The 14058-nt window shown below is 46.4% G+C and overlaps 1 protein-coding gene across 2 annotated transcripts in view; it reads right to left on the bottom strand.

Moving 5' to 3' along the window:
* Positions 1-1227: 1227 nt before the first annotated feature.
* prkd1 (protein kinase D1) overlaps positions 1228-14058 on the bottom strand; it is a 46196-nt gene continuing 33365 nt past the window's right edge. For both annotated transcript variants that reach the window (XM_030392162.1, XM_030392161.1), the window contains exons 14-21: positions 11872-11944; positions 11477-11583; positions 10935-11096; positions 10740-10838; positions 8755-8915; positions 8483-8589; positions 6716-6801; positions 1228-6129 (exon numbers count right to left, since the gene is read on the bottom strand). In XM_030392162.1, the coding sequence (XP_030248022.1) occupies positions 5905-6129; positions 6716-6801; positions 8483-8589; positions 8755-8915; positions 10740-10838; positions 10935-11096; positions 11477-11583; positions 11872-11944 (1020 nt within the window). In that variant the 3' untranslated portion in view covers positions 1228-5904. The remainder of the gene's footprint in view (positions 6130-6715; positions 6802-8482; positions 8590-8754; positions 8916-10739; positions 10839-10934; positions 11097-11476; positions 11584-11871; positions 11945-14058) is intronic.

A 14058-nucleotide genomic window follows, 5' to 3' on the forward strand; every position in this document is an offset into this window, starting at 1 on the left:
ATTAGTTACAGGAGGAGAAGCAGCAGCAACTCAAAAAGTAATCAGAGTACAAGTACAGATAAATTACACTACTGTAGTCAATCATCAATAGTGTCTGATGTTAAATGTAAACAAGTATCAGTAAAGTAACTGATCCATATATTTACAGTCAGCTGATCATCACATTTATAATTTAAATCAGTTAATAAAAAAAATGCAGCATGTAATCTGTAAAGTAACTAGTAACTAAAGTAATCAGATAAATGTAAAGGAAGTTTACAGCAGCAGAAAATTAAAGTACTTTGATGAAGTACAAGTTCCTTAAAACTGTACTATAGTAGTCGAGTAAATGTATTTAGTAGAGTACTGAGCAGTAGTTACATGTGGTGCTGTAGAAATAAAGGTCATTTAAAAGTCCAGATATGTTGTTAAAATATTACTGTTTGAATAGTGAAAGTCACTCATATGAATAGTACTCGAGTAAGTATCTGATATTAAAAGTACTTCAGGATCAACAGTAAAGTATCAGAAGTACTTTAAGTAAAGTAGAAGTAAAGTAGAAGTACTCGAGTTAAAACTGTTCCTGTGTAGAAATGAAACTGTTTCTTTCACTGAATTAAACTAACTGATGTCAGATCTAACAAATGTGATTTTAAAGTGTGTTCTTCGGGTCAGAACCGGGTCTCTCTCGTCTCTCTGGGAGCTGGAGGGATTACGGGCCGTCTAACCCGTCGGGTCGGTGCCGTTGACCCGCTCCACTCGTCTCTCCAAACAGCCGCTTCCGCCTCGTCTCCCCCCGCCGAGGCCTTCTCTCTGTCGCCGCTCATCAACATCAAACGAGAACACGGAGGAGAACCACAGGTCTGAAACCTCCGCTGACACCAGAACTCAGTGTTCTGCTGAGATATCAGTCACACTGAGCCCAGAACCACCCGAGACACATCTGAAGTTAATATCTGAGTGTGTGAACGTGAAACCGTCCGGTCCTGGAGTAACGTTAGCTTATCAGACGAGCTGCATGAGGCCCGTGACATCTGAATACAAGAATCTGAATCTATGATGTTTAGAATCTTTCACCTGAGCAGTTCGTCCTCAGGTGACATCTGTGAAGACGGTGACTGTGAGGTACGACGTGTTCCCACCTGAGTGTGTCACATGTCAGTCACGTGACAGGTGATGTGTAGTTTCATCTCGCAGCACTTCACAGGTACGACGTTAGCTTTGTAAGAGAGTGAACAAAACTCCAGGTTGATTTTAAAATATCTTTATTTAAACATGATCCAGAAAAAAAAATACATCTTTTAAAAGTTCCTGCAGGTAGCGAACACTTTGTGAGACGCCAGAGGAGTGAAGCCACGTAACAAACAGTTGGTTCAGCACACACGGACACGCAGGCTAACGCTGGAGGCTAACGCTGGAGGCTAACGCTGGAGGCTAACACTGGAGGCTAACGCTGGAAGCTAACAGCTCTGAGCCTGAAGCTAAAACACCCTCAGAGGAAACTCTTCCACCTCCCTCCACTAATACTGAGATGGAAAACACAGCAAATCTTTACTTTTATAGACTGAACCACTCCTTCCCGACAGAATCAAACCTGTGACGTTCACACGCAGACCGGTTCTGATTCTTATGTAAACAAATCCCAACATCAGGACTTTATCAGCCAAAACAAGAACAGGTCAAATCAGGCAAAGTGTGTGAAAGTCGGCCGGTCCTTCCCAGAAAAATGTTTGAAATCACAACTCATGCTGATGTTTAGAGGACAGCAGCGGACGTTTCTATTGGTTTAAGTGACGACAAGCTGGACCGCTGACCCGCTGCTGTCTTTAAATAAACACCCAGTGGATATACTGGTGACAGAACTGGCTGTTTTTAGAGGACAGCAGTGGACATTTCCAGTTGTTTCTAGGGCGCCAAAACCAGTTTCTTTCACAGGACCGCAGTGAATAATTCTATTGGTTTAAGTGGCGACAAACTGGAATCGTCCGCTGCTGTCCTTAAAAAACACTCAGTGGTTTCAGTGGCAACCAAAGCAGGTGATTTCTAAAGGACCAGTGGACATTATCAGTGATGTTATCGGCATCAAAACAGTATTTAAGGACAGCAGCCGACTCACTTTAACATCACCAGCGTAGTGACTCCTGCAGGATCCTCGACTGTCCGACTCTGTCTGAGACATGAGGACGTGTCAGCAGCTGGTCACTGGGATCACCTGCAGACGGACAGGTGTCGTCACCTCTGGTGGGTGCAGTCGTACGTATGAAGCCCTTTGATGACTGACTGATGGTTCTGATGTTTAAATATAGAGATATTCTCACTTCTGTACATTAAATGTGGGTCTCAGAGCTGAAATATAATCTGTTAATCTGTCAGTAAAGTTAGAGGTGCAATATCACCGAAGTAACTGCTAACTGTTGTTAGCTTTAGCTGCTAGTTAGCTCAGTTAGCAGTGCAGCTAGCAGTGTGGACTGTGTTTATCCTGCTAACAAAAGCTCTTTGGGTCAACACATGATAGGGCTAGCTGGCTAGCATGCTAACTTCAGGTGATATCTCTGCAACACTGCGCGTAACGTAACATCAAAACGCTTCTTCTGTTGATAATCTATAATAATTCTGACACATGGCAGCTTGAACTTTAGTTTTTCTGGCTCCGTATTTACACATCGCACCCACATACATATTTATAAATATATATATGTAATAAATCAGATACTGGCAGTGTGGCAGGAGATATATGATTTTGTTCAGTATAAATATAAATGATGAGGATCGAGTTTGGACTCCTGAGTTGGACTCAAGCTCAAACTTGGCGTGATGTATGTGAGAGGAATGAGTCCTAAAGTCACCTGATATCAGCTCACCTGTCCTTTAACATCCTCACTTCCTGTTCACACCTGCAGCAGCACACTGATCCTCACACACACCGCTGCTGCTGGACTTCAGTCCTCTACACTCTCTTTGCAATAATTAAACACACACAAAGCACTTTTGGACCATTTGTACACACAATTACAAAACAGAACTTTTTTAACAAAGCTGGATGCGTCACCTCTTCAGACAGAAACATGAGACAGGTGACGTTTCTGTTCAGGTGTCAGTTTCAGAGAGGACAGAAGCATCGATCAGCGAGCGAGAGGCACGAAGAAGACAAGAAGGCTTCAGAGGAACAGCCCTTATTTTTCAGATCTATGGCAGTATCATAATAATGTAATAACCCTGATACATGCTGTTCTCCTTTGTCTCTGTATGGGCGGAGTTCAAAATGTGGCACTTCATCTTTGCCCTGCTTATCGGTAAACAGACGTGCAGTGGAGCGTGTCGGGAGGCCTCCTCTGAACCGTGACGGTCCGCCGAGCTGCACCGAGGCCAACAAACCACTAACTTTAAAAAATTAATCTGCAGCGATCACTACAGCCGCCCACGTGTGCTCCGAGGAGGGAGGCTGTAGGAGGAACATGGAGCAGCTGAACACTTGATTGCTGAAGAGTCAAAGTGACAAACGATTTGGATCGAGGTCTGAAGTCTTGTTCTACGAGAAGAAACTCTCAGTATTTACCGCGCGGACGCCAGAAATACGGCAAGCCAGCGGGGACATAACTGTGATTACTTCAACTTAACAAGCTTCTTATTCCCACGATCTCAAAGAAACGCTGAGACAAAGTGAAGGATGGACTGTTAGCTCGCAGCTAACATGCTAACATCCTCGTCACCACCTGATCCGAGTGGTGCAGGTGCGTCTCAGACAGACAGGAAACACACCTGGACCGCAGGACAAGAGGAACCTGCCGAGTTAGAAGATCACCAACAAGAAGGATTTAAAGACCGTTCAGTCTCATAAAGTTAATGTAGCTACTGAGTGTTTTATCATTTAACTTTTTCATTTGAAGGGCCGAAAGTAATCAATAATTCACAGTTAATCAACATGTTCTGGCGGGTCGAAGCGAGCCACTCTGCCGGCTGCTTGTATTATATTTTCTGTTTGTTTTAACTTAATTATATTTGGGTTTATTTCCATACGTTGATCAGTAAAGACACAGATACAGAGCCTGGTTACCTGTCGAAGCACAGAATAGTTTTTGCCAAAGCATAAAAGTATAATTTATCCACAATAACAGCAACACAGAGTGAAAAACATGCTATGCTACGACAGCTAACCTCTCAGCAGCTGCAGTTCTGTTTGTGGTTCTGTTTGTGGTTCTGTTTGTGGTTCTGTAGTCGCTGTACACGATAACGAGCTGGTAAGTTCTCAGGGTGATAATCAGCTGATGAGCGAGGCAGCTCTGGACTGGAGTCGTAGATTTATCGACATTGTTTGGAAACTGAACAGAGTCGCTCTGCAGATTTATTGGCCTCGGACTTTTTTTAGCTCCCGTTGACGTTCAGCTTTCACCTCGCAGCTCGCCGAGCTTCCCGTCATGTCCGACATCAGAACGCCGGCGAGCCGAAACCGTCTGGAAAAGATGCGACACGTGTTTGAAACGTGGCATCAGCTCAGAGAACAGCACGTACGTGAGCCCAGATACAAAACTCACTCTGTCTACAGACGACGCGACGAGGCGTTCAGGTGAGCCGACAGACGCTCCCGTGTTGTGATGTTCTGGGATGTTCAGCCGCCGTCAGGTGAAGTGCCGCGCGGCCATTTTGTTTTGAAACCACAGCGGGCAGAAGTGTGCTGCGTTCACACGATGAGATGATCTGAGACGTTCAAACAAAAGAAACATCTCACACAAACACAGAGAAGCAGAGCGCGAACGTCTCGTGGTTTTTGGTTTTTGTCGGCACTGTTTGTTCTGAGCAGCCGAAGATTTTCATTCCAAAATGCTACAAATCCATTTATCAGAACGCCAAAAGGTTCTGAATCATCAGAGCGCTCGTCAGTAACACGGACTGTTCTAATGTTCTAATGTTCTAATGGATGCAGTCAATTGATTGATTGATTGATTTTGGACGTCACATCAGCTTTTGGAATGAAACCTCCAACAGAAAACATCAACAGAAGACATTTAAATAATGAACATTTCACAGAGTCGTGTGTTCGTCACGTCTTCATGATGTTTCACTGTTGATTAATACAGAAGTGTTTTAATCAAACATTTATTCTACATGAGATCAAATCTAAAGGACGTTGTTGTAAGACGACGGTGGCCAGGAGGGCCAAACTTAAAAAAATGTATTAATTTCAATATTCATAAATGATCTGATTTAAAGTCGTGGCTTATTTCCATAAACTGACGAGTGCAAAGTGAAGATAGAAAAGTGACGAACGCTGGAGAGGAGCGTTTGTTTTCTTTAGTTCGATTGTCGAAGAGAAGAAGAGCTGATGAGAACTCACGATAACGACAGAAAGATCGATTTATTTTGACGTGACGGATAAACGAGATGAAATAATTAGAAAATATTATAACCAAGCTGGAGAAACTCATCAGTAATTATAACATTTTTGCTAGTTTTGGAATAAAATAACTAAGATTCATAAACAAGGACCTGATCACTGATCACTGATTGTAAGATCAATAATCCGTATTGATCAAACAAGGACGTCGTATTAAGTTCTAATATGTTCGACACAAATCTGAGAATCTGTGAACTCGTCATAAAACTTTAGTTCACTCTGAAAATATCGACGTTCTTCTCAGAATTACACAAAAATGTTCTGAGATCAAATTAAAAACAAGCAGCTCGTGATTAAAGATGAAGAATCTGATCAATAAAATTCTGTCAACCTTTCAAGAAATCTGACGAATGATTGGACCTCGATGTTGAAATATCTAACGAGATGTTTCTCTCGTGACAAACGGTCGAGACGCGTCGTCAGAGATTATAAATGTAACGCACCTCGGGTTCGTTAAAATGTCTCCTCACTTAATTTAATTTGTGCTTCTTTTATTTTTGTTTCTGATGCTGCTGTTCAAACTCCTCCCGTCCTCAGAGCTCGCTGACCCTCTCGCTGAGGGTCTCTAGCTCCTCCTCCTGCTCCGAGTAACGCTCCGCCCCCTGCCCGCCGTCGCAGCGCGGCCCGTTGGTGACGGGGTAGTCGAGGCCGCTGAGCTGGGCGTGGTGGTGCCAGCGCAGGTCGTCGCTCTCGTGGGTGATGTAGCGCTCGTTCATCCGGGACTCCAGGTTTCTCAGGTCCAGCCACATCTGGTAGTCCTGGTGGAGAAAACAAACACACCCTCAGACAAACTGGGCTGAAGATCATTTTCACGTTTGAAATGATCACGACGTCCGCTGGTTCGTCCAGAGCTCCACTATTCTGGTGTTTTTTATTATATATGATGCAAAATCTGAAATGTGGCAGTGAGCTGGAGATCTCATTCAAAACCATCGACCCGACCCGCTTCATGACCCGGAAGGAAAGACAAGGAAGAACAAACAGAGTCGGTTCAGCTGTGAAACCTCGTCTCAGTTTGTCAGCTTCATCAGGTGAAAACAACTCAAAGTGCAAAGTATTTTAACTGCAGATTATTCTGCTGGATTCTGTCACGATTAATCGATTAATCACATTTTCAAACTGCATCTTTTGTCCGACTGACGGTCCAGAACACAAAGACAGAACCTATCGCTTCATCTTCTGTCAGGAGAGACGAAGAAAAGCAGAACATCAGAGTTCAGAAGCTGGAACCAGAAAACGTTTGACGGCTTTGTTACAGATTAGTTGACGATCAATATTCTCTCTCTTTAAACTTAATGAACTTTTAATGAAGCAGAGTGCTGATTGGCTGCGAGGAGCTCTGACCTGTAACCAGGGGTGGCTGAGCGTCTTGTCCACGCTGTATCTCTTCCTCATCTTCACCTGCAGCAGGTTGTTAATCAGGTCGATCGCTGCGAGGAGAGGAAAAAACAGAGAAGAAGAAAAAAGGAGGAAGTGGTGAGAAAATGGGTCGTAACAGACGGACGGGGGGAGGAGGGGGGAGGGGGTGTGGAGTCGGGCCCGCCTGTGGTGACGGGCCGGCCGGGGCTAATGAGCAAAGCTAACATGATGTTAACATTTCTTCAGGGGTCAGCGGTCTGAACAGCTCGGGGGCCCCGGGGCCCCTCAGGTCTGCAGGGGCCTCCATCGCTTGGCATTATGCACATGAATGGACCTCCACATGAATACCACCCGATTCTGCCGGGCCGGGCCCCGCCTCTCAGCTCAGAGTCACATGACCCTCGGTGCCGTGAGCCCGACTGACAGTCCGACATCTGCAGACAGTTTCCTGTCTCAGCATCAATCATCCACAGCAGGCGAGGAGGACGAAGTCACCAGACTCCATTCAGAAATCACTCGACTCTGAGAGTTGTTGAGTTCAGAGAGACGTTGCAAACTCTGTGAAGCTGGTTCTGATAAATTCTTCTTTATTCAGGTCGTCTTTAAGATCCGGCGTGCTGCAGCTCTATTAGTTTATCTAATAACTTTATTATAACTTATTTTGGATTTATTTAAATGCAGGTTCTTCTAAACACAACATTTAAAGTATACATGAAACTAAAACTGCAACTGACGATTATTTTAACTGTCGGCTGATAAAACGCGTCTCTTCAGGTGTCTCGTTTCGTCCCCACCAGAGGAGAGAAACCAGACAGAACTCACATGTAACGGGCTGAGAATGAACCGCCTGGTGTCGACTCGGTTCTGCAGCAGAACGGGAACATTAACAGAATGTAGACAAATAGGAGGAACATTATTGTGCAGCCGGAGCAGGAACATCCTCTCCGGTCTGATCCACACAAACACGTCAGGCTGAGCCGGTTCCAGCGCCGCGTTAGGATTCCTCCTCGGCGCCTCTCTTTAGTGGGCCGGACCAGAACTCGTGGAGGGATAACACATCTCGTCTGGAGCTCTACACCTGCTGCCACTACGACCCGCCTCCTCACGTCACCATCCAATCAAACAGCTGCGTGCTCCATCTCCTTGTGCCGGTTCTGATTCTGCGCTCCTGAACACTTCCTGTTGTGACATCATGCGGCGGGTGAAGTTTCCGAGCGGCCAAACTTTCCCGTCCTCGCTCGTAGCAGCTGACTCATGTTAGCTGGTGGGCAGAGGAGAACATGAGTTTCTCTAACAGAAGCTCTTTACAGTCTCCTGTTGAAGTGATCTTTGAAAATGCAGATTTGTTGACGCACTCGGAGTTTATTCTCTGACATCTAACCCTCCCGCGGCTGACAGGAGAGACTTTTACAACATTTATTCTGAAGCGGCAGCTCAAGTCGCCCGCGGCGGGACTGAGGAGGTGGAGGGAGGTTAAGAGCGCTTTGGGGATCCGGCCGCAGAGCGAGTGAGTCAGGCTGATTTAAATCTGTCTCGTAGTCAACAGGACGACTGCAGCCAAACACACGGCGGACGCATTTAGAGACAATGACGACGACTGAATGAGTCACGCAGCAGCAGAGAGACGCTCCAAATGTCTTCAAGGACGTGTCGGAGGGATCGAGAAATAACAACCCCGGCTGATGTTTGAGGACAAAGAATAAGCACAGGAAGCAGAGACGCAGCGGCCATCTTTGATGGGCCTCTACGTACCCTCCTGGGAAACCTTCTTCCAGGGATGAGGAGGGTACATGAAGGCGGCGTTCTGGATCTGATCGTTGATGTCTTCGTCTTCGTTGAAGGGGAACGTCCCGCTGAGACTGCAGAGCATCAAAAACAAAGAGTTCAATATAAAACACAGATTTCAGCTGTAATTCAGTTATTGATGTAGCACAGCGACGGTTTGACTGCAGCCAGCGTAGTTCAGGTTTCATGTGTTAGTGTTTTGTTGTTGAGAGGGAAAGAAAAGCCCTGGAGCGACGCACCTGACGTAGATGATGACCCCCACCGACCACATGTCCAGAGAGCGGTTGTAGCCTTTGTTCCTCAGGACCTCGGGAGCAAGATACGCCGGCGTGCCGACCACCGAGCGCCTGAACGACTTCTCGCCAATGATCCGAGCGAAACCGAAGTCGCACAGCTTCACCTGGAACAAGAAGACGGAGGTTAGATACGACCGGCTCGCTCATGACATCACGGACACTGAGCGTCATCTGTCCTCGCAGCGCTGGGAATGATTTAAAATGTGGGTAATATGTGATATGTTTCCCCGTCGCAGGTCGGAGGGAAGGCTTAATTAATGTGAATGATGCGTTTTGAACGGCTCTCCTGTTGGCGTGCTGCAGCAGTCGGTGTTTGGATGGAGGGCGAGTGTGATGAAGCTGCTGACAGTGAAGAGCTGTTGGCTGCTATCAGTGCCGGATGATTCACACACACTCAGGAGGAAGATGGAAGTGATCGGGGAAACGCTGGCTCGCTTCACGGACGTGTTGTGATGATTCAGTCCTCCTCAGTCGGCGCCGCTCGTCTATTTTGGGTGACGCTGTCGGTATCGAGGCCGTCGCTCCTCGTTCAGGTGCAGATTCAGACGGAGGCGGACCGACCCGGTGTTCGGCGTCAGCGCCGGTCCAGCCTGCAGCAGCATTGTTGTTGTTTTTCAGATTGGTTCCCTTGATTGACGCGTCGGTCCACCGTACCTGGACCTGTCACACCGTCAGCTGTCAATCAACACATCTCTGAACCAAAATATCTTGTTTTTACCGTTTTATTTATACACCTGCCTGACAAACAAGATACAACACGTGGATACGCAAGTTTTGGCGTCGCTGGAAAATGTTTTTTTTCTTTTGCTTCTGCTCTTTTTACACCAAAGGAACAAAGATGAAACTGATTTTTCCTTTTCAGACGTGTGAGCTGAGCAGAACTAAAGTCTGGTCGCAAAAGTTTGGGTACGAAAGAAAGAAAAGAAAAGCCAACATCAGACGTTAGACGACGTTAGCTCTGAAGCTAACACACGTTAGCCCATCAGCCTGGCGTCTGTGTTTGGGGGTTTACATCTCTGTAAGAGACGCTCAGCTGTTTGTCTCCTGATGTGTGAGCAGGAGTAGCAGCTCTGCAGACGATCCGCGGTACGTAGAGTGTGAGAGGAATCCTGATGCATCACTGCAGCCGACAGACTCCAGCAGCTATTTGTGGAGACAGAGAGTGCAGAGCTGCTGATGGTTACACTGACGGCTAATGGACCGTCTGCGTCGTTCATTGTTCTCTTTGTATCATCGCATTTTCCTCCCGTCGGTTCAGATCCGCCCACTCCCACCTGCCCCGCTGTAACCTCCGCGTTCCCGCCTTTTCACCATCATCTGACCTCCCCGCCCACCTGCACACCCGTTCTCCCTCTCCTCCGCCGGCTCGGGAGCCTGAACGAATCGTCTGCTTTCACACTTTCTCTGCTCCAGACTTCATTTGTCAGGAAACAAATTCCGAGGAGAGGTTCAGAGATTCTTATTCCAAAGAAGCGTCACGTAGAATTCAGGTTTCCCCGACCGACTAACCGACCCGACTCCTTAGAAGTTCATTTATTATCGCTTTGTACGAAGATATGATTAAAATTGTTGCACAAAATCATGACATCATATTTTGTTTTGCTTGTTTCGTCCTCAACAGAGGTCTTCCACGGCTTTCAGGCCGCGTGTCCTCAGAGCGTTTTTATAGCGATGGCCGTCCTGATACTGTCGTCATAGAGACCAGACACACGCGCTGCTGAGCGACGGCCGGCGCGTCTCGACGCAAAAACACGTGAACACGAGAGCTTCAGATGGAACAAGTCTGCAGACCAACACAGATCAGTTAAACTGTGACTTCACACCGTTCTCTCAGAGAAACACAAATAAAACTAAAATCAAAAATAATTTTAAAACAGGAAGTTAAAGGCCAGGTCACACACACACACACACACACACACACAGTGTACCTGGGGGAAAGCGTCTGCAGAAGCCAGCAGGACGTTTTCAGGCTTCAGGTCACAGTGGACGATGTTCTTGAAGTGAAGGTGACGCAGAGCCACGAGGATCTGATGACACACACACACACACACACACATCACAACAGGGTTCATCCTCTGAGGAGCAGGTGTGTGTGTGTGTGTGTGTGTGTGTGTGTGTGTCACCTGTGTGACCAGGAACTTGGTGATCCTCTCCGGCAGCCGTCCTTTCTCGCTGGACAGGATCATCTCCAGCATGTCTCCGTGCAGCTTCTCCATCACCACGAACACTCGCTCCGGCGTCTCAAACATGCAGTCCAGGTTGACCACGCCCGGGTGGTGCAGGCTCTGCAGGAGGAGGAGGTTTGGATTAGGTTTCTAAATGTTTAAGTGGTTCCCTCTGTACCTGCTCCTGGCTGTGGGATGTGGTGCAGCAGAATGTAACGTGTCTCAGTGAGGTGATCTGATCCTCTGGGACGAGCTGCAGCAGATCGGATCGGAGCGGAGGTGAAGTGAACAGCGATCTCTGCAGGTGTGTGTCGCGGCAGCAGCAGCGTCTGCAGGTTGAGCAGCGCTGGAATATTACAGGATGTCACACCCCTACAGTGTTGCCACGGTAATTAAGTCGTTCACGACAGGAAGTCTCACTCACTGCCAACAGGCTCCTGAGCGGCGCCGCTGTGTGTGTGTGTGTGTGTGTGTGTGTGTGTGTGTGTGTGTGTGTGTACCTGCAGGATGGCCACCTCGTTGCGCAGCTGACTCTCCTGTTTGGTCGGGAATCGCAGCTTGTCGATGATCTTGATGGCGACGTCACGGCCGGACTTCCTGTGTTTCCCTAAAAGGCCACACATCAGCATCAGGGACACGCTCAGCTGTTAGCAGTGCTGGAATGTAACTAAGTACATTTACTCGAGTACTGCACTTAAATATGAAGTGAGTGATGCTGCATGTAAACAAAAAGGAGTTTTAATAATGAGCTGATAGTCTGAAGGCCAAAACTGCAACAACATAAAATCCAAAATGTACGAACAGAAGTCAGAAAACAGACATGACACAAGAGGACAGAACTTCAAAATAAAACAGGAAGCAGCTACACCACGACAGTTAACTAACGACACGTTACCTCCGTAGACGATACCAAACTGTCCTGAGCCGAGAACCTCGTCTGGGAAGATCTGATACACAGAGTTGATGTCCTGAAAAACACAAGAAGATTCAGAGTCCAGCTCCAGGACACACACGTCCTCTACGAGCTGCTACAGCGCCTCCCGGCTGCTGGCTGTTGGTTTAATCGGTCAATCAATATTTTTGTTTCCTTCCAGTTGAACCAATCACAGTCGTATCGGATAAAGCAGAACGATGCAGTGACGCTGACACTGCACAATATTGTCATGGGAAACTTGTTTTGTACGTTTGAACCTTTATGATTTATGAAACCTTTGATGAAAGTTTCGGCGTGTTTTACGTCTTTGTCTCGTCTCGCTGCGTCTGCCGTGCGTGATGTGCTCTGATTCACCTCAGATGCATCAAACAAAGGAAAAGAAGGAACGCTGTTTTGAACATTTCAGTTCAGATGTTTGTGTTCAGATGTAGAGGAGAGGTCACAGAGATACTCAGGTAAAGTACAGACACCTGAGTGTACTGAAGTAACACAGTATTTGTACTCAGTTACTCGCCCTCTGGCTGTGTGGACCGGAGGAAGAGACAAACACAGTGGAGGCCTCGCGGCTCTGAAGCTTTAAATAATGAAAACCAGCTGCTGGTTTCCTCTGGTGTGAGGGAGGTGGAGGAAGGTGAAGCCGGCTGACAGAAAGTGGCTTCAACAAAAGAGCGGATTGGATCAATTCGTCACCTGGTGGACCGCTCAGAGACGGGTTTTGTGGAGGAGAACCCACTGTGCGCCTCCCTCAGTGTAACTCCACAGCGTCAGTGATCTGCCACAGCTTTGACACCAAAACTGCTAAATATTTTCTCCTTGTCTGCAATCACGTCTCCCTCTTCTCCCCCGTTAGCTGACAGCCTAATATCACACCTCCGGCGAGGAGGACAGAAATACAATATTATAAACCTCCTCCCCGAAGCTCGCTGCCTAATTACCATCCGTTGCCATGGAAACCGTTTGGCTGAGTGAGTAATCACAGTAATCTCCATTTGAGGTGCTCGAAAAGACGTGCTCACCTTGGAGACGGCGAGGTGAGCGAGGCTGCGTGGAGACGGGACTCGCTGTTCTCAGCGGCTCAATTTGCATGAGGAGAGTTTTATGTAAAAAAAAAATCTTTATGATGTAAATGTACAGAAACAACAAGGTGAGAGGGGGAGCAGGAGGAGGCGCACAGACAGGAAGGAGGTCCGAGGTGGAAGAGAGCGGCAGGGTGGAGAGTTAAAGGAGCAGTCTGTCGTTTCAGGGAGGAAGAGAACGACCGTCTGCATAAACAAACAGTAAACAAACTCTTTTTGTTTTCATGACTGAATGATCTGAACAAACAAACTGTGTTACTGTGTTCATCTGTGGCGGACCCTGCCACCTCTCTAGCTTCAAACAGTGACAGATGACCTTCTTCCTCAAAACTACATAATGCTTCTTTAGCTTTATGTTTTGCAGTTAAAAAATACCTGAATATCTATTTCTAAAATACCTCCGACACCTGTGACCTCCCTGCAGTTAAAAAGGAGTAAAGCTGCTCGGCTGATAAATACAAAATCAGTCGCAGGAGGAAGTTTATTAATCAAAGTTCAAAGATTTTAAACTGAGTTGCTCTTGTTGCTAAGCTAACGGGCTGAAATGTGGTCTAACATATGTTTTATTTGTGGCGGACCCTGCCACCTTTCTAGCCTTAAACAGTGTTCAGTCCTTACTTTCCTCTGAGAACAGCTTGTTTATTCACTTACGGAGAAACGTGTATTATCTTATTAATGTTGTAATTATTAATTTAAGAGAATTTGAATTTCTTCTTTAAAACTACATAATGCTCCTTTAATTTTACGTATTTGAATTTATAGCAACAGTGAGAGATGATAGAGACTTTAAGAGTTTGGATTTTAGGTGCATTAAAAGTGCTTTAATTGCTCTCTAAAATATCTTTACCAACTCTAAAACACCTGAATATCTATTTCTAGAATACCTTTGACACCTGTGACCTCCCTGCAGACACACAGGAGTAAAGCTGCTCGGCTGATAAATACAAAATCAGTCGCAGGAGGAAGTTTAATAATCAAAGTTCAAAGATTTTAAACTGGGTTGCTCTTGTTTCTTAAGTCAACCGGCTCGATTGTGTTCCAACATATATTTCACTGTGTTTATTTGTGGCGG

The sequence above is a fragment of the Sparus aurata genome, chromosome 16 (assembly GCF_900880675.1).
Source record: "Sparus aurata chromosome 16, fSpaAur1.1, whole genome shotgun sequence".
NCBI classification, from domain to species: domain Eukaryota; kingdom Metazoa; phylum Chordata; class Actinopteri; order Spariformes; family Sparidae; genus Sparus; species Sparus aurata.